This window comes from Epinephelus moara, chromosome 5 (assembly GCF_006386435.1).
Source record: "Epinephelus moara isolate mb chromosome 5, YSFRI_EMoa_1.0, whole genome shotgun sequence".
Taxonomy (NCBI): domain Eukaryota; kingdom Metazoa; phylum Chordata; class Actinopteri; order Perciformes; family Serranidae; genus Epinephelus; species Epinephelus moara.
Genome location: NC_065510.1, coordinates 15328111 through 15347672, shown reverse-complemented (window position 1 = coordinate 15347672; position 19562 = coordinate 15328111). Strand labels below are relative to the sequence as shown.

General features: G+C 40.7%; 1 protein-coding gene across 2 annotated transcripts in view; it reads right to left on the bottom strand.

Annotated features, from left to right (window-relative positions):
- The window catches only part of sorcs3a (sortilin related VPS10 domain containing receptor 3a), a 315141-nt gene that overhangs the window by 72822 nt on the left and 222757 nt on the right, over positions 1 to 19562 (bottom strand). For both annotated transcript variants that reach the window (XM_050045235.1, XM_050045234.1), the window contains exons 8-10: positions 14716 to 14805; positions 14065 to 14244; positions 4196 to 4342 (exon numbers count right to left, since the gene is read on the bottom strand). In XM_050045235.1, the coding sequence (XP_049901192.1) occupies positions 4196 to 4342; positions 14065 to 14244; positions 14716 to 14805 (417 nt within the window). The remainder of the gene's footprint in view (positions 1 to 4195; positions 4343 to 14064; positions 14245 to 14715; positions 14806 to 19562) is intronic.

Below are 19562 nucleotides of genomic sequence, written 5' to 3'. Positions count from 1 at the left end.
ATACTTCAATCTGCCGATAAGTGGACGACCTGCTCTACCGCTGATCCATAGCATTAGTAGTACGCAGTATGACAACATGATGACTATTATGTTTAAATGGACTAATGTAGCAGCTAGTGTCAGACAGGCCTTGAGCCGAGCACGTCAATGTGAAGGAGATACAATTCTAGTTGTGGTGGGAGGGGGGACACATGGCGCACGCTGTGTTTGTTTACTAGAAAGTTCATGTGTTTTGAGACGAGACGAGATGAGACATGGTGGAGTTAGTCTCAAGAAAACTAAAACTGCGCCAATATTTTTGACATTTTGGATCTGAAGCCGACTAAAGAGGTGTCCTAACTGCCCACGAGCGACGCCGTGCACCATTTAGAGCTGAACTTTTGTTGGAAGTCCTATTTCTATTTTTAGGCTACCTTCATTTTACTACAAATCCTCAATAAAGTTGCAACTGGCTAGAGGGAGATCGCCTAAGAGATAGACATTTCTGTTAAGGTAAGTGACCATAATGCATGTCATTTCCAGTAGGCTATGTAGTACAATATAAAATGTGTGTTTGTGGTTCATAAAAAATCTACAAATGTAGGAAGACAGCAAGTGCTCACACATTTTTAAGTGGTTATGTCTCCAGTCTTATCTCAAGAACAGTTTATATTTATGAGGTCTGTATAAATGATTTACCATAAGTACATTTTTGACAAACTCAGTGTGGACAGAGAGCTCCTATGTAAGGAAATGCAATGCAACACTTGTTTGCTGTTGGGACACTGTGTCATAACGTTCCACTCAGGAGCTGCTGCTGAGTGCTTTGCATTTAACATAATTTGATACTTATTACACCAGCTCACCCTGCTGAGGATGGATTGTGATCTGATCAGCCAAACCGCCTCCTGAGGTGGTCAGGGACGTATTGTGACCACTGGAACACAGGTGTAAATGCAACTGCATTTTCAATCCACATACAACAACAATGTGGGCAGAAATACATGAAAGTGTACAACTGTTCAAACCAGTGAGGCAGCAGCAGCTTTCCCTCACCTGATGCACTCTGGTCTCTCTCTCATCTGATGCTGACACTGATCTGATGCTGACAGTGCTGCGGTGCTTCCCTCATTTGTAACGTATTCCTGACGATCACTGTCTTTACAGTCAGGTAGGCCTGTTTTATCCTCATCGACCTCGCTGTTCTCCCTGACAGGCTTTGACGAATATAACAAAGAAAACTATGTACATAGATATTTGTTGGATTTTTTTATGCCAATATTGTCTCTGAAAATGCAGACAATATCATGATGTAAAAACTATGTCACTGTATTATTATCATATATATATTTTTAAATTCATTAAAACTATTTATTTTGGAAATTTCTATCATAACAGTTGTTTAAAGGTAGGGCCTGTTTGAGCTGCGTGGTTCTTTGAGCTAGACGGAGCGACTGGATCTCAGTCAGATCTCAGTGTTGACACTGGAGACACATTAATACCAGGTTGGTATTGAAAAAATGTAATAAACATATCTTTATACAATCTGGATACAAGCTGCATTTTAATGTAAGGTGTAAAGAGGGTCTGTGATGGTGGTGATATATTATTTTGGATCGTATTTACAGTAAACATGAGATAAATCAATCTTATTCTCACTGTGAAGTTCATAAATGATAGGGTCAGAACAGAACTGTGGAACAAAAACAAAACCATCACAAAACAAGCCAGATTCATTAGTCTCCCAAAGAGAACCAACTGTGCCTTCATACATTTTGCTAATTGCATTTAATCTGTCATTAATACAAAGAGCGATGGAATTTGCATTAAAGTATGAAGCCAAGTCTCTAGGGCATGCACACAACAGAAGACAATTACATTTGTTCACAGAGCAGAAAAAAAACGTGTCTGCTTTCATCTCTGCAGCAGACAGCGTGTCACTGGTGTAAGGACATCAAGGGCAGTGGGACTGAACAGGGTAATCAAAAGGAATCTACGGCAGTAATTAAAATGTCACATGAATGCGCAATCACAGGGAACCTGTAAGCCACACCGCACAGCCCCGAAATCACCTCTTAAACAGCACGAAGTCCTCCTAATGTCTCAAACATGATTCCTCCTAACAGTCACGCTGTTAGTTTTAGTCGCAGGGAGGCTGTCTAATGAGGAACGAGACGCTGTCAACACATGCAGTGTCTCTGGATCTGCCAGTGTAGCACCTGATCTGACTTATTTATGTATTTATTTATTTAGCACAATTTACAATATCCAAAGTATTTATCATTTAAAAACACCTATATTAAACTCCAGCATTGGGTTTGCCACAGTATGTTGCAGTAAAAGGCAAAGCTGACGTTAAAATGTGTCTACTCGTTTTTAAATTAAATGGCTTGTTTTTTCCATGCAGCTTTTTGTGTTTGTGAAGTTATGTATGTGAAGAGGTAAATTGCATTTCAAATTCAGTACCACTTCTTAATAAGGCACCCTACATAGGCTTTTTAATGGCTATTAAATTATTTACTGATGCTTTCTGGAGCAGTTACAGGCCATTAATAAAAACATCTTTCTATTTGCCGATAAGTTAAAAAAAAGAAAAATGTAAACGGCTAGTGTGTATCCCATTGTTAATTTATTTTTTTACCAGATGCCCTGCAGCTCTTTCCCAGATGTCAATGGTAGCACAGCTCATATAAGAAAGCATAAGACCTACCAGTGTGAGTCCTGACTTCTTATTAATATGACAAACACAATCCCTGTATATATTTACATAGAAAGGTTCACGCTACACTTCATTTAGTTGTGCATAATATTAGCTTATTTGTCACTATGTGCCAGACATTGTCACAGCAGGAGCCCTATTCCTTTATTTATATATGTATTTTTGCTGCACTACTCATACGCTACGTTAATGTTCAGGGAATTACAAATGCCACTGATGATACAAAGAAAACATTTCCTAAATGTTCTTGCAATAGATGTTTTAGAACAAGGGCAGTATGTGTGCTGTTAAATGGATACTTTGCCCATTTTCAACCAGCTTTGTGTCATAACAATGTGGGCCGTATGTGTAAATGAAATGTGGTAAACTTCTCTCCATCTGACCAGATATGCCGATCTTTCAGTGCTGGCTCTAGAGCTGTAGTTCAGACTACAGATTGTACTTCCACACTTTCATATACCTGCCACCACTGACATGAAAAGTATAGAAGTAGATCGACAGTGTCTCGCTATTTTCTCTCAAAGGTACACCAAACTCTGATCAAACGGTGCAACTAATCACCACCTTTCTGTTACTGAGTTGCTTATTCCTGACCTCAAATGTTTTCAGAAACATATTTTAGCTAACTTTTTAACTGTAATTCAACACCATTTGTTACCAGGCGGCAGTCATATTCTGTGCGTTCCAGTACTCATACCATCATACTATATAGTATGCCAGAAAAAGATTCAGTATGTCAAAATACATAGTATGTCAAATGCAGTATGCCAAAAATACCAGGATGTTCTACTACAATTTTGCATTTTGCAATATGAAAGCCAGCTTGCTTTGCTGACTATTCTGACCCACAATCCTCAGCGCAGCTGACGATACGTCACATTGACTGAGCCGCAAACAGATGACAGCTTTAAAGCTGTTTGACAGCTGTCAGAAGTCACAACGGACGGATGACAGCTTATGTAAGTAACTGATGACCAGTCGAACAGTAATAATAGGAATATTGATTGATTAAGTGAACAAAATAATCAGAAATATTACAAACAACAAAAGGAAATGTTTATGAAAATAACAGTGGCACAGTAATTTCGAACTCCGTAAAGCAAGAGGTTTAAAGTTCAGGGCGTAATATTATGAGACAGTAGTATGTCCCGATTGTGTACATATTGCACGTAGCAGTATGTACTTTCTAAGGGCAGCTGCAGTACCTTCTAAAAGTAAAAAGAAAAAGTATGCATTTTGGAATGCACCCATCGTTTCCTGTGGAAAAACAGCCATGGTCACAATACGTCACCTACCAGCGGAATCGTTTATTGGTCTGGTGTGGCACAGTATATTCTGGTAGTCGTAGGTTTTCTACCTCTTGAGCAAAAGCAAATGCCACAACTGAGAAACCAAAAGGACCAAACCTGGTAACCAATAATCCCTTCTCATCAACTTAAACAACAACAAGAGAAGCAGAAGAAGCTTCTGACCCACAGTAAACGCACAGTATCTTACCAGTATGCAGTGAATGTCGTTTCCTTCCAGGTCATTAGCCGGAGCCTGCAGCAGCCTCCAGTCCCGGCCTTTATTGTAGGTCATGTACGTCTTGACCTGGTTGTCTTGCCTCTTGTTAGCAATCAGCATCCCTTTAATTCCCGCCACCTGACAGACACAGATACATAACACTTAGAATCTCGTCTTTATGCAAACCAGCAGGGTGTGTTTTATATTTACCTCTCCCATAACAGTTTAGTCCTCCACTGCAGATGAAAAAGCATACCCAGTGCTCTCATCAGAAAGTGTATTTTGTGTATTGAGGCAGCAATCTTCACAATACAAGCTCAGTTAAATGCAAATGGTGTGCTTATCCTTTCTTGCTGCGGCTGACAGTCTGGCAGACACCATCAGCGGTGTTGGCTGCATTTTCTTATTCTGTGCTAAGTGCTATCTGTAATTATATCCTTACACGTCTCAGTAATCCAGACAGTATAAAATGATGACCGTTGAGAAGTGACACGTTGTCTGTTTTCTCACAGTCAGTCTGAATCTCCCCAAACACACACAAGCGTACATGAGAACACACTCGTACAGACACACGTCTCTCTTCCGTAATCCTCCCTGCTAGTTGAGTCTCAGGTTTTAGACACATCCCTCAACTAAACCAAAGCCTGATATGCAATGGGAAGGACTGAGTCACTCCAAATGGTTGCCATAGTGAGGGGCTCCATTCCCTCCCTGAAGGGAGCATGTCTGTGTAAGTGGCACTAATAGGCAGCACATTTGACATTGTCATAGAAACATGGCGCAGAGGATGGATGCGGCTAACGAGGGTCCTCCCGTCCTTATCCAACCCAACCTGTCAATCACTGCAGTTATTATTTATTGCCTCCACCTCCACTATCACATGTGCATGCACGCACACACACACACACACACACACACACACACACACACAAACACACACACCTGAACCACTCGTCAACACCAGCATACATTTCTCTCAATCCATCACTCACACCACCCACACTCCACTTTCTTGACAACGAAGTGAAGGACGCAGGCATAGATCTCTATTCTACAGCGGGGATTACTCTTTGCGGTGCAGCATTAAAGGAATACTTCCACAATTTGAGAAATGATTATTTGCCGCCTTTGTGCAGTCATGATTTAAAGCAGTTCTGCCGTTTGCTGCATGCCAAGTGAGTGGAAATGAAAAGAGGATAAAGCATGATGATTGTGCTGCGGCATGTGATTAGAGACAGTGAACGCCACGCAGCTGGTTTTAATAATCTCTGCTACCATCAGTGACGCAGGAGTCATAACTCTGCCCATAAGTGGTTAAAATCTTTTAATACATTTAATAAATATATATATTATTTTAAACTTTTTTTCCTCACAGCCTGTTTGTGGGCAGCAGACAGTATACAGCAGCTCTGAAACTGTTACTACCGATTCGCTCTGAACAAACATCTCTATTTGCTGCGACTGTATAAAGCACCGGACTCTGTTGACTTAGTCCTATTATCATACAATAGGGATTTCTTAAATAACACAGAAGGTGGGTGACTTGATTGGTCAGCAGTTACTGCGCAGAGAAGCTGTGTGTGACCCTTTGTTTTGCAATTCAGGCAAATCTAAATATAGCTCATATACTGTATATGGAAAATAAAACGCAAATGTTGCAGTTTATTGCATCATCTCACATCAATATGTCAATAGAAATTTATTTTACTGTAACTGTGAAGCAAATTCCTGTTATCTATTCTTTTCTACCGTATGTGTGTGCATTGCTTTGGTTTCAGCTTTGGACACGTGTGGAATTAGACAAAAATTGATCTGGGTATTTCAAAACACCAAGAGGAAGATGAAGTGTGCCAATACACATTGGAATATTTTTATTTTTAATAATGTAATAGCCCTCAATTATCACGGAGCTTTTACTCTTAGCCATCTGTTTGAGTACCTGGAATTAGATTTTTAGGCCACATCCTGCTGAGCATTTTTTTTTTTTTTTTTTACTCTTGGTAATTATTTATTTCCCCCTTATAAATCACCAATGAGTGTAAGGGGCTCCAGAAGTGCTCTTGTTGCTGTTCTTTTTTTGTTTCTCTGCAAGGCTGATCACAAGCTGAAGCCCAAGCGGACATCTTTAATTTGCTTTTGTCAATACAACCTTATTTTAAAATTCAAATTCAATTTTTAATACAGAAAACTAATTCAAAGAGTGGAAACCAGAGAGGATTTCAGAGATTTTCTTTAATAAAAGACCAAACTCATTGATCAATTATCAGGATTTTTCTATTTCTTTATTAACAAGCAAATCCAGTGGGCCACAAACATTGTTAGACGTTGACATTTGGTTAAATTTAGGTTGTGGTGAAGAATACGACCATAATCATAAGTTTAGTGGCTTATCTAATATTCATAGACAATAAAAAATCAGAGTAGTGTCTTGGTTATAATGGGCTTCTTTACCAGGTGATCTGGGTCCTGTTTTTTTAGTAAGAACGTCGGGTTGGCATGGCCATTCACATGACCGTCAGCATACAGTGGCTTGTTGTCAACCGGGACTGGACAACTGAGGGTTGATACAAATATTACAATACAGATCATTTCTACATCAACACAACATAGAGACTACAGCAAAAGTACATCCTTGGCAAACTGCTGCTCACTATAATGTGGAGTATTAGCATTTTACACTCCAGAACAGAGCCGGGCAATGTATCAATATGAGATGGATATTATGACATGAGACTAGATATCGTCTTAGATTTTGGATATCGGGATATCGTAAGTGTTGTTTCCTGGTTTTAAAGGCTGCATTACAGTAAAGTGATGTCATCCTCTGAACTTACCAGACTGTTCCAGCTGTTATATCATTTCATCATACCAATAGTCAACCCTACAATATGGTTGGAAGGTTGCAATATCAAAATCGAGGGGGACCAAAATTCAATGTCAGGACAAAGTCTAATGCCAACGTCAATCTGAGGTAGAGTACTGGTGACAGACGATGTTTACATTTTGTTGGTTTTGAGTTGTGCTGTTAAATAACCACAATTTAATGTCTTCCAAACGTCTCATGCCAATGTCATGTTGACATGGAACAAAACTTAATGTCTTAACGTCCACACAACATGAAATTCTAACATCCTAAGACATTTAAAATATTGGCATCTTGATTTCCATTCCAACCAAAATATTAACATCTGACGCAAGAGTTTGATTCATTAATTCATTCATTTTCCATAACTGCTTATCCTGTTGGAAGTCGCGGGGGGCTGGAGCCTATCCCAGCTGACAATGGCCGAGAGGCGGGGTACACCCTGGACAGGTCACCAGACTATAACAAGGCTGACACATAGAGACAGACAACCATTCACACTCACATTCACACCTACGGCCATTTTAGAGTCACCAATTAGCCTAACTCACATGTCTTTGGACTGTGGGAGTAAACCCGGAGTAAACCCACGCTCCCCCACCCCAGGCTTTGAACCCCTCACCCTGGATTCAAACCAGGAACCCCCTTGCTGTGAGGTGACAATGCTAACCACTGCTCCACAGAAGAGTTTAATGTCTTCCTGATGTCAAATTGACACTCAGTGCCAGCTGTGAAAGAGTTAACTATCCATTTCTGCTCCACTTTGCACTTAAAGCTGCATTATTTGCTGTATTTTTAGGCAACTCGGGGGCAATGGAACAGGCTGAAAATGCAGCAAAGGCATATTATAAAGCTGATATGGTGTACATTACCAAAGGGTTGCCTGTTTACCCATAGCAGAAACAAAGAAACATTACCATTAATTAGGAGTCGTGTTTGTGTCCACTAGTGATCTGTAGATTGCAGTTATGTCCTCAGGCACTGTGGTAAATCGACAGATCAGGTGGGTCAGGTCATAAAATTATCATTCGGATTAACAGCAAATGGATTGTGCGTGGGTGAAATAATACATCATTAATGAGGAAAATATTAATGTCATTCTCTAAAATGCAGAGCTGCTGTGCTGCAGCAGAGACCCCATTAAGCGAGACACTGAGCATTTATGCATGAGAAACAGCGTAACTTCAATGATTATTTCAGGAGGTTTAGATCTGTTTCCTCTGTCAAGTGTACAGTTTTTAGTTTTGTTGCTTAAATGTCCACCAGTATTTGCTGCAGTGTCAATACTGTGCATGGAAACCTCAGCAATTACTAAAAGCAGCTTCTGTAATCATTAAAATAAATGGTTAAATGAAACACTCATACATCAATAAAATACATAATTTAAAAATCAACATAGCCTACAGGGACAGTAAGGGGTAAGTGAAATGTCCATGCAAGTGCAGGTCTCTAAATCAGATGATGGCTGGGTGGTTGATGGATGATTTATGCATACACTCCTGTCCAGATGACATCAGATCTCAATCCACAGCACAGAAAACATCCAGCTCTTTAGCTCTTTGTTTGTTGGTGACATTGGTTTGTAAGGTGAGTTTTTATCAAACCGAAACAATGAGCTAAATGATGCTAAAGCCCCGTTTCTACCAAACACTTTCAGTATGGTACTTTTGGAATCAAAAGTAACCCTTCAGACATGGTACCTAGACCCTAGCGTTTCCACCGCAAACAGTACTCTTTCATGTGGGCGGGGTTGTTGTCACTCACTGCTTCTTCCAGTACTCACTGTATTTCCTCCTTTATCAGTCTGCACCTTGTTTATCATCCACAGAACGAGGCTGCATGCCAACATTTTCAGAACAAAATAAAACAGGCTGCAGTGAGAGTCTCTCTAAATGGGATATTTAAAAATAGTGGGTTGATGCATTTAGTCCTTCTCAGGCAAGCTCAGGGGTTTAGTATTGCTGGAGACCATAGCAACAATGCTCCACGAAACTTTTTTTTCTCTGAATGAGGATTCGAATATATAGGCACTTCACATAATCCAGTCGAAACACTTGAAGATCCACTTATTACGAAAAATCATCCAAGTCATTATTTGATCCAAGAGATCCAAGTCATCCAAGAGAGACATCAAAACTAATTGGTGTGGTCAAAGTTGACATATGAAATTTAAGGTGTGCTGATGGATTCATGCTGTCAACTCATACACTGTAACATTACAAGTTAACGTTGCACCTTAAAAGTTGCTGGCAGTCGGCCCAGTGAATTAAGTTATATTAACGTTAGAGGCAACAAAACATCCTTTCATTTTGTAATTATAGTTTACTAATGTACATAAAACTCTCTACGGTATGAACAGTGGTTACATGAACCTCAAAACCAGCCACAACTCAGCCCCGAGCAGAGTGAACGTCCACTACTGACCAATCAACAGACTGCAGTGTTCACAGCTCCACCTTTTAGTACCAGATCTGTGTGCTAGGTACCCCAACAGAGGGGGGACCAAAACTGGGGACAGTACGGAACGGTTCCATTGGTACCATCCACAACTTTTCACAGTGGAAACGGAAAGAAAGCATACCGAACTGAACTGAACTGTACTGTTCTGTAGAAATGGGGCTTAAAAGAGGCTAAAGAGGTCTTTAAAGCTGAAGGGACCTACAGACCTGCGTTATAATTATTACATAAGTGGTTTGGTCACTACAACTGACCCCCCATTTAAATTACACATAGCAATTTGATGCATTGATGATGTTCAAAATACTGACAAGTGCAGCTTTCAAGTTATTCTGTATTTTACAAAATGTCACTGTATATTTCACTTTTAATATCTAAATAGATTTAAACAGACACCACATCAAAAACACTTAACAACTCAAGCTTTTCACTATCATCTGAAAGCACCTCATCCACCAGGTTGATGCTGTTCTGGTGCTAAGCAATTTGTCATTTAAGACTTGCTGATTTCCATGTGATCTAATGAGAGGAGTAGAGCCCATGCGTCCATTTCAAAATTTCTGGTAGATTAAGACATGTCTACCAATCTAGAAAAAGCACTGCTATTCAATGAGAAGGAGCATCTGTACTAAACAGCAGGGATTTTGCAGTTATTTAATGTGAAACAATTTAACATTTTACAATTTATCATATGGCTCATTTGTTAGATCACAGCATTGTTGGTTTAAGCCTGCTGGCTGAAAAAAACTGAAAAATAAATAAATCAAAAACAACCATGAAGGGCCACATTACCACGAGTATAAGCATTATCCAGATCATCTAATACTCTTCACTGACAACAATCCACTTCAGGTCTCCAATCAATCATTCAGAGCTGTTTATAGCCAAGGAGAGAAAGAGATGAATGATTCCTAACACAGTGAGCCCGGGCCAATCAGAGCGATAATTGTCGGAGAGCCACCTGCTAAACCACCTCTCAGATTGGAGGGACGTTTAGCGGGTGATGTAGAGCCCTGATGTCAACAGAAAATTAGTTTGCACAACAAAGGCTCATGATTACAGACTTTGCCCTTATCCAATCTGATTGACAATAAAATCATCCTTCTAATTTGGAAGATAATTGTGCAATTTTCTGTGTGGAAATAGCGTAATTGATTTTAGGGAGGAGGATGCAAAGAGAAGAGAAGCTTTGTGGGAAGACACATGACTTCTAAGTAGGAGAACAAAACAACTTTCACTGCTTTTCTGTCTCCCCTCTGCTCTGACTGGAGCTGTGTCTTCTCTCTGGAACATTAGTTCTGTGAAGTGCAGTTTGTCAGGATCTAACAGCAATAAATGGGATGAGTTCCATAGCATATATCTTACCCTGTGTAATGGCTCTGATTTATCAGAGGCAACAGTGTATCATCTATCTCTTGTTTAGGTTCTGATCAAGAACGGAGCTGTGACCGTGTGACAAATGTAATTAAAACGGCTTATCATCGCATGCTGCATGGTGAAATGCCTTTACTGCCGCATGGTAATAGGAGGTGCACACACACTCAGAGCCACACACACATACCACATACTGTGCAGGAGAGGTAATGGCATTGTTAATTACCACACTGCTGCCACTGCTGCTGGCCAATATCTCACTTCCTTCACTCTCAGCCACACCTGCCAGTGTAGGAGTGATAAACTGGGTTCACTAGGGAGTGGAGAATGAGGGAAATCTACTTCCCTGCTATGAATGCTAATGCAAACACATACAGTAGCTAGCCAGTAAGCTAACAAGGTCATTACAAGTCCAGAGGTGCATGGCAATGAGCCCCATTAAGCATGCTCTTTATACTGCATATGTCTGCTGCCAGGAAGATGGACGACGACAGCCTGTAATGCAAACCTAACCATGTGAGACAAGTAAGTGTAACACAAACTCCAAAGTCTGTGTATGCAAAGCAAACAATACAAACTGGGCAACTGCAGTCACTTTTGTCTTTACCATACATACAGGCTGTATACTGTCTGCCCAGTACCAAACATCAGACAACATCAGCAAATACATGACCTAGCGGAGCATTCAGCACCTTAAAGCCAGATGTTTCTCTCAGCAAGTAGTGGGTGGAGGGAATATTGGACACAGTTCATTAGGTGCCATAAACATATCCGCTGAATATGTAAGTAGGTGATTGTTTGGTCACACATTCATCACTGTAGCATGGTGATACTATATCAGTGTTGTGTTTACAGCTTTGAGTACTGCTCCCACATGATCAAAAATCAGTATGTAGTTCAGTGAGGTGTATAATGTTCATAAACATCAGCAGCTGCAGCAGCATTGTCATCATTAATATTTTTTCCTTATTTATAATAGCACAACTTTAAAATAAATAAGATAACCAAGCACCATAATGTTTGGGTTGAACCAAGTGGCAACAAAGCAATGTAGAAGTGCCAAATACTGCAGTTCCTCAACTGCCCACTTGAGGCTGCCTCCACGAGTGAGTCAATCAACACAGACCCCCATGTTAAAATGCCCAACTTTACAGCTGAAATACACATGTTCACAGCCTGGCATAAAAACGTAATTTCAACATTTATAACGACTGTACGGGGGTGAATATTAAAATTAAAAACTTGGTTAAATCTCATTAAGACTTGAAGTTATGCATATATAAGGGTGAGGCTGCTCTGAGTGCCATTTATTGTGTTAGTTTGAATAAAATTGGACTTTTAAAATACATGTTAGTCCAACTGAAATGGTACTACATCGAATTTCTTAAAGTCGGACTAACACACCAAGATAATGCGATTGAAAGTTGAATTACTCCTGCATCGGACCCAAACTGGCCAAGGCACTCTGAGCATGCTCCACAGTTTTTGCCCCGGGCTTTGACCTGGAAGTCGAATAGCATTAAATGTGTATCATAAAAAGAAGCCAGTAACAACATGGCAAACACAACATCCAGAGCTGTGCGCTTTTTGGACGTTTTTTTGTCTAACGTGAAGTAATACATACCAGTAAATATGTGACTATATGGAAAACACTTACAGTGATTATGGTTACAGTGAGCAACCAAAAGAACCAAAAGAGTTATTTTACGGGTCAGTTCGCTAACAGCAGGTGGAAGATATAAGCCGTGTTGCTTTAAAGAAACGGTCCACTCATCATGAGCGGTGACAGTAGGCGCAGGTGGTTTTACCGATGTAAACACTACATCAACAGGCTCTTTGCTGCTAGGAGTGGCACTAAGGTTAGCTTGCTGCTCCTGACCTGCCATTAGTAATGTAGGATTTGACCTTCAAAGCTCTGTTGGGTCACCCTTTGACTCTGTTCGTATTCTCTTTGTGTTGCCCTTTTGGAGCCAGGCCAACACTGTTGTAATGTAACATTATACCAGTGGGCGCAGCGTTACAGCATTTCGGCTGCTGGAGCTGATTGTGGCTCCCGACGGAGAAAAATAGGCTAGCGTCAACGGAAACAGGTAAGCATCACATATGCCCCTTGGGTAATGAGGTTTATTCAGGGACTAGGGATGCACAATGATATCGGCACAGGCCAATATCAGCTTTAAAATGAACAATTGACCAACATGGCTTTTCTCATTTTGCACAATAAAAGAATGTTGCATATATTGAAAGATTTTGTATTTCATGTCTCCATCTGCTGGTGGGCCATAACGGCAAGAGTATGCATCTCTAATATGATGTTAATTCCACTACAGAAGAGACTTGATCACTAAAATTATGTAGGGAAAATAAGCAGATACATCGCCAAAGAAGTCTTACATATCAGCATATTGGGAGTGGGCAAAAAAATCCAATATCATGCATCCCTGTTAGGGACATCATGAATTGCCCAGAGAACCTGATATGGGCAGAGAGAGTGGCAGCTTGTGAGAAGAACAAGTTCCAGTACATCAAATGGTAAAATGTAGAGGTACTGGCCCATGTTAAGCTCTGCATTTCCCATAATGTAGCCTGCTAGCCTGCAAAATGCCCACACTCCAAATGCCCATGACTGCAGTTTGTGACCCAGACAGTCTGTTAAAAATTGGTAACCCGGTGACACCATCAGGAGTCTTAGACTTCGCATAGCTCCTTCAGAGCCATTTCAGTCCTAAAACTAGTCCTCATGAACTAATCTTTCAATCCTGTGTTTTATTGTCAGATAACATTTGGATCAGATGTGGGCCTCGAAAATGTGAAGTATCTGCTCCGGAGAAGAATACAACATTTTATAAGCTGCAAAATTCAGCAGCAGCAAGGCAACTGTTGTGTCACTGGTATCGATTGACAACCCTATTGATGCACCCCTCTGAGATACAGGTTATTTTGTGTAATGGGACATGAAGATCAAAATGTATTGCACATTTAACCACGAGCAATTGAAAAAACCCATTTGCTCTGCTGTTTGTGTGCTGCCACATGCATGAGCCTGTACTTTATGGCAGATCTATAGTAAGAAAGTAATAGTCCCTGTAACTTCCTATAGATTCAATCAACGAAAACCTCACTGTATGTATCCCCCCCAGGGTGACCACTTTCATCAAGTTCCTACCTCATACAGGTCCAGCATCTGGTTCCCTCCGATGCCCCTAGTGGTCTTGACATTTTCCATGGCCAAGGTGAAGTAGATCCCTCTGGTGTCAGACAAGTAGAGGTTATAGGTGTCATTCTGGTTCCACTCCTGCACCGCGGCAAATACCTGCTTCTCATCAGTGCTGACGATGTGTAAATCCTATCAGGGAGCAGGGAAAGATTAAGAGGAGTTATGACTGGAAGCGGAAAGGTGACGGATTAGAACATGCTGACCCTGTGGGACTGGTCATGAGATCAATGCTGCGGTGTGAATATAAATGCTTGACGACATACTGTAATGTATAGCTCACTCAGGGGCTCGCTCTGAGTGTGGTACCACTACTAAAAGCAGGACTTTAAGAGGACAACATTCCAGATTTTAAGGGAAAGCAGACGAATAAAAGTAAAGCTGGTGACACGCCTGTGGCTTAACGCATTTTTTAACCAATCTACATAAATTTTGCCATTGTAACAGTGTCAAATTCACAAGCTTGCAAGGCTAGGAATGGAAATACTTAATTGAGTCTATGATTAATTAACTCTGTGACACTCTAAAATTAAAACAGATTTGTATGAGTCATAGAAAGGAAGAAGTCAAAATACTTGCCAGGCTAATTTTGCTGCAACTTACCTTTGGCAGGGAATATTTGGGTAGCTTGATCTGTATGAACGAGTCTCTCTTGTAGGACACATAATAGGTGGCTCGCCCTGATGTAGGAACCTAAAACACATAAAGTATAATTAATTTCATACACTGGATATAAAGCAGGGTTGTAATCACCTATTTAACATTGGGGGACCCAACCCTCGAGGAGGGGATTCCCCCCAGAAGATATTTTTCAGAAATTCAGCAGCTAATGTGGCCATTTTAGAGCATTTTGAAAAATAATCTTTGGTTAAGGTCAATTTGTGATAACTGAGTGCCATTTTGGGGTTGAGATGAGGCCCTGTTCATTCCTATGAGACTTGCTTAGAGGCACATGAAGCCACAAATGCTTGATTTCCAGGGTATGGCATTTCCTGGATCTTCCACATTGTACGCCAATAGAGCAAGACACTTTCTCACTCTGACCTCGTCACATATCAACATGTGCTCATGGACTTTCCACGTCTAGATGTGACGTGAAAGTCACCCGGGTGCATTGGTTGTTGACGTTCTGGGACACAGTGTCAAGCTCTGCCTGTTACATGAATTGTCTTCTTTCAAAATACGCTTCGGTTTTCACCGGAAATTTACAGTTTACATAATGTCTCTCAAAATAAATGCACTATGTCGGTACAACAACGCAAATTAACGTTTTTTTTCCCTCCAACAACAAAAGCACGTGGTTTGGTTTAGGACAGAAGAACAGGGTTTGGCTTTATAATCTTATGGGCCGCAAACACTGCTCTTCTAGGTGTAAGTCGGTTGTTGGACCCGTCCCACCTGCCTTACTTGGACTTGTGCTGCCTTAACTCTGCATTTTCCCCTGACATCGCCGAGCGCCATTAAACCATGACGACAACCAGCTGCATACCATGCTGATGTCAAAGGACAGGTTTTTTCCGCTAGTGTTTGACGCTGCAAGTCACTGCCCAAGTACCGGATTTTGGCGACTTCGGTTTGCACAGAGGACTTACAGCAGCCAAGCACAACCAAGTGGCTACCCTCTGCCAGCTGAGCATCTGACATCAGGTTCAGCCCTCCGCATGAATTGGAATAAAATCATGCTGCTCTTAGAGACTTCCCAAATGTTATCGGGCCAAGTGGATCAAATCCTGACAGTGGAACAAGCTGTTTCGGGGGGGGTTTGTGAAGCTCAAAAAAAAATCCACTGATTTACAAATGCCTCTTTTGGGGTCCCCATTGCATCACGTGACTGACCTGATTGTTGTAATTCCACTTTTGGCCTCTATGTAAAGTTGGCCTTAAGGCCAGGCACTGTTCCTGGGGGATTGGTACATACCCTATGACTGTTTCTCACATATCACACTATGACTTTTTTATGACATTTCTATGGATATACTAACACAACAAAAACCATAACAGTCAACAGTGATATAGCATCCATGACACTCATATTACATTCTAGTTTTTTTCACTTTTTAACACATTGGGAAGATAAGAAATAGAGACAGTACAGTGTTTGACACTGATTTTACGTACTCCCAGCAGTCAAGCAAAGCCTTCTGCCAATGTACAGCAACACCACATGGACAAACCATACGCGGAACTGCAGAACACCTTAATACTAGAACAAGTAGTAATAATAATTGCAATTTGATAAGTTTATTGATGGTTATGATTTAATTTGCTAATGATGGTTGTGCATGGTTACTTGCAGTAGCAATGCGTTTCTTTTTCTTTAGGCTATTTTGTTTTAACAATATATTGAGGGGGGAAATTTTGAGCATATTTGAAAGTTTGGGGGGGCTGTGAGTCTATATTATAATAACTGCCTAGTAAAGTACAGTTTTTTCCTCTAGTATCTGGAGTTTGCTTTTATTTGAGCTTTGTTTTAGCAACATTTTATTTCTCTTTCACTATTTCTCTTAGCCCTGTAGTGATGGAGCTGTGCTGCTGAACAAATACAGGGGGCACCTTGTATCAAGGCCTCATGTGTAACCTCATCACTGACACCATGTCATATTTTCTCCAATCAATTAAAGTGGTGGGTGAAAGCACACATCAATCTTTCTCTCTCTCTTTCTCTCCTTCTCTTTGTCCTGTTGGTTTTCAAGGCTCTGCTGGATACACAGGGTAATTTTTTTTTCTTTTTTTTTTTCAGGGAGACTTGGTCATTTATAGCGATCTCCTGGCTTGCATTCAGAGGATGCTGCCCTCTCTAGGTGTCAATGCGCTCGGTGGTTTCAAAGTGGACTTTGGTAAATATCTCGTAGGACAATCAATAGTCTCATTATTCTTTGTCAAGAGAAATCTTTAAGTTGCCTAACCAAGCCTCATCTGCAGGCTAAGAATAAAAGAAGTCGTCCATAATGGTCTAGACCCTTTGCAAACACTTAAAGCTGTTAGCTGTTAGCTTATGCAGCAAGAAAACACGGGGCTGGCGGGTGCTGGAGAACTGTCATTAGCCTTGAGGCCATGGGCATCAAGCACTATATACACATACACACACACACATAGAGACATGGAGCAAAGTGAGACTGCAGGCCCTAAACTCCCTCCTATCAATAACAACATGAAATTCATTAGAGGAAAACCTTCGAACTAAACATGTGGCTCTCTGCTGAAGAGAAGTGATATCAGTTTTAATGTTGTATGACAGGGTTGATTCTTTTACTGATCCTGTAAGTGCTCTGAATGGCTCAGAAGAGAGAAAACAAGCTCGGAGAGGAAATATAGCGGACTACCACTGAGCACTGCAGAACAAGTCCCACATGCAATCGAGGGAAGGAGCAGGAGATCGATGTCGGGGTAACCAGAGGCGGTTTGAACTTTAAGAGGAATTGGTATGATTGATTTTTTTTTCCCATCCCTTTCAGGATCTTTCGTCTGTGACGCATACGTGTTAAAATGTGGAGGTGCTAGAACTGAAGGGGAGGTTTAGGTTGAGTGGTTGTGAGTTTACTTGAAAGACTTCAGAGAGGTCAAACAGGATTGAAGGATCTTTGGAGAACAACTCTATTTCTTTGTCTAATGTGCTGCCAAGGCCAGTGAGGGTTTCGCAGGAAGGCCTTGCCTGTAGGTGGCTCAGGTAAGTGGGCTTCTGAACAATCCCTGTTCTCTACTGAATAAAACATTTAGTGGGATCAAACAGCTGGAAGAGCACCGTCACAAGTAATACTACAACTGCTGCTACTAACAATAATAACACAAGGCAGAATTTATTAGTTTAATGTTCTTAATATATCATTAATAGCACAAATATACATGTGCAGAGTACATTTGGTGCCGTAGGGTGATTCAGGTTTACAAGTTTTGCACAGGCTGTTGTCAAACTACGTGATGCTTGATGGACTGTGGAGAAGTGAGGGGATCAGAGTGTGGAGGATTTTATAAATGATGGGAGATCAGCTTGTTGTAACAGAGTCAGGGAAGGTTTTCGGATCAGCTTGTTGTAACAGAGTCAGGGAAGGTTTTTGGAGGACATGGGTCACCTAACTATCGGAGGCAAGAGATTTATCTGGAGAATGTTGGAGGTGGTGCCAGCAGTTGCATGCGTGAACATGCATTGGTATTTTTGCAACCTTTGGAAAGAGTTATATTTCAAAGAGGTGAAGAGGTAAGAACAAAACTGTTATCCCTAAACACAGAAGCTGAAAACAACTTTTTTAGGACATAAAGCACCACAACAATTGTTAGAGGTAAATTTGAATAAAACTGCAGTTGTTGTGGACTAGCCATGTAATTATGCTGCCTTTTACTGTTGACTTTTAAATGCATGAAACCTCATTTGCACAATGTCAAAGTAAATAATATTCATGCTGTAGAGGAAATTAAAACACAACCCATAAATTGCATCTGTGTTACTTGGAATTCAGGACATTACCATTTCAGATTTTTCTGTCGCACAAATCATGATTAATATGACACACCGGGCAGTGGATAGGATGAATATTAAAACTTAGACTAGTTTCACAGAAAACATAACAAAGCATAAATGTTCAGTTGAGGTTAAAGTAAAATGATTTTTTTTTACAGATTTACTTTCTGCCAAGCCCAATCTGTCATATGAGAGATATTGTGCATGAAACCTTTGAAAACATATCTCTGTGATTTTGTGGCAGGAGAAGTAAAAATAGTAGTAAAGAATCAAAAAGATGGTCTAATGATGGATCTGCTTTAGGAATATTTTGAATATAAATGTCAAATGACTGTGATGTCAAAGGGTTTTGTGCATACTCTAAAACAGAAAGATGCAGCCTTGAGAACTTTTAGCTTCATTGTTTTTGTCTTCTGGTCAAGACGCAGCCTGTCCAGCAAGTCGTCGAAATCCGGTGCTTGGGCAGTGACTTGCGGCATCAGATGCCGATGAAAAAGCCATCTTTTAAGGTCTTGGGGACACGGTGTCCCAGGATTTCAACAACCAATGCACACGTGGTACCTTGCATATCATATTTGGACGTGGAAAGTCCATGATTAAACATCAATATGTGACAAGGTCGTAGTGACGATGTGTTGCCGACACACCAAAATCTACCTGACAAACACAAAACACCACAGTCAAGAGAAACGTGTAGCTGGTGAGCATTGACAAACATCAGCAGACTAAGGGCCCTGATATGTGTCTGTGGCACATATCAGGGCCAAATGACCAAGTCATTGTTTTCCAAATCACAACTCAGTCTCAAGTCTTTGTTCTTAAGTCCCAAGTCAAGACAGGCAAGTCCAGAATATAGTTCCAAGACCTAAATTTTGAGTTTAGAGTCACAAACAAGTCATAATATGCTCTTCGCAGAGTGTAATGCCATTTTAATAACAGAGTGATAATGTTAGCTAAGAGTTAGCTAGCTGACTATGTTACTATTAGCCTGGGC